At 41.8% G+C, this 1,815-nt stretch overlaps 1 protein-coding gene across 1 annotated transcript; it reads left to right on the forward strand.

Annotated features, from left to right (window-relative positions):
- The first annotated feature begins 209 nt into the window (after positions 1-209).
- On the forward strand, positions 210-1,584 carry LOC115557377 (odorant receptor 131-2-like). Its single transcript, XM_030375143.1, has 2 exons — positions 210-268; positions 570-1,584. Exons 1-2 carry the CDS (start codon positions 233-235, stop codon positions 1,365-1,367), a joined length of 834 nt encoding a protein of 277 aa, XP_030231003.1. The 5' UTR covers positions 210-232; the 3' UTR covers positions 1,368-1,584.
- The last annotated feature ends 231 nt before the right edge of the window (positions 1,585-1,815 follow it).

Below are 1,815 nucleotides of genomic sequence, written 5' to 3' on the forward strand. Positions count from 1 at the left end.
AGCCAGCAAAGTGATGAAAACAAGCATATCCAACAACTGCATGCTGGAGCTAGAGAAAATATCGATACGGCTGCGAACGTCTGTATGTTAGTTGACGAACAAAGTTTGGAGATGGTAAACAAATGGACTTTACACGACGATATTCACAAGCTGGAATAATTTTATGAAAAACCATTTGGATGCTTTTGATCAGTGGATTCTCACGGACAATTGGAATATAAATAATTGAGGAATGGACACATATTACGGTTCTCAGATTGCTTCAAAGGTAGGGAGTCACTCTGTTTTCTGGCATTTCCGGTTTACCATGCTGGTTAATATCAATATTAAAGGTTCTGTGCTCATGATTTATAAAAAAAAACAACCGGATGAATAAATTGTGGAGATTCTACCCTTTCTAATGATGTATAGAATGTCTGTAATGATGAAAGTTGAAGCGGGTTATGTCGCTGCGTAGTGGAAACATGTGGTCAACAAACACAAATCGCCCACCGGTGGGCGAATGGGTCTTAACAATGTTTCTGCTTGGAGTGGAATACCCTAACCATTACTACCTCTTTCTCCTGCAGCTCTTTAGGGTGGACCCTCGATACATCCTCTTCATCCACCTGGTTCTCAACGATATCATCCAGCTGTCGTTGTCTGGGCTTCTGGTCGTTATCTGGTACATCTTCAACACCATCAACGTTTCTTTCTGCTGCCTCCTGCTGGTCATCCCCATCTGCACTACCCTCAACACCCCTCTCAACTTGGCCTGTATGGCAGTGGAGTGCTATGTAGCTGTGTGCTTCCCTATGCGTTACCTACAGATTTGCACTGTGAAGAGAACCTACATCCTGATAGGTTTGATTTGGGGGGCGAGTGCCATCTCCATCCTACCCGACATCTTCCTGCTCATGATAGTGGAGCCTCCAAGCTTCTTTCATACCAGGGTTCTCTGCTCCCGGGACACAGTCTTCAGGAGCAGCATCCAGAAGAGGAACACCTCCCACATCATCTGTCTAGTTGTGGTCTGGCTAACCTTGTTCTTCACCTATTTCAATGTTCTGTTCGCGGCCAAGGCGGCCAACGCAGATGTGAAGAAGGCGAGGAACACTCTGCTTCTGCATGGCTTCCAGCTCCTGCTCTGCATGATGACTTACATAATGCCCATATTTCAGGCGGCCCTGCTGTACCTTTTCCCCCAGCATTTCTACGACATTACGTTCGCCTTATATGTCTTCATTCAGGTCATGCCACGCTTCCTAAGCCCCATTGTTTATGGACTAAGAGATAAGAAGTTCCGGAACTATCTCAGTAGATATTTGATGTGTGAAGTCATCATAAAAACCAAACCAAACCATCACAATCACAAAGCAGGATTCTAAATAATAAAAGAAACAAGCAAAATATTACCGTTGTAGTATTCCAGATGTTCCAGATACAATTTTTTTTGTATAGCGCATTTCTTACACCAAGCAGTTCAATGTGCTTTACAGAGAAAAAGACAACAGTATCATTTATAGTGAAGAAGTACATGCAAGCAATATAATGAAAGACCTTCAATGAAATCACACATATACTATAAAAAATAAAGGGAGAAAAGATGTGCTGTATGAACATGTCGTGTATGTATATATATATTTTTTTATATATATATTGTATATAGTTTGGTCCAATGCCATTTAGTGCATTAAAAACAAGAAGTAGAGCTTTAAATTCAATTCTATAAATATCAGGAAGCCAGTGTAAGGACCTTAGGATAGGGGTGATGTGCTCACTCCTCTTAGTCCTAGTTAGCACCCTAGCAGCAGCGTTTTGTATAGCTTGTAGTTG

Source organism: Gadus morhua, chromosome 13, assembly GCF_902167405.1.
Source record: "Gadus morhua chromosome 13, gadMor3.0, whole genome shotgun sequence".
Lineage (NCBI taxonomy): Eukaryota > Metazoa > Chordata > Actinopteri > Gadiformes > Gadidae > Gadus > Gadus morhua.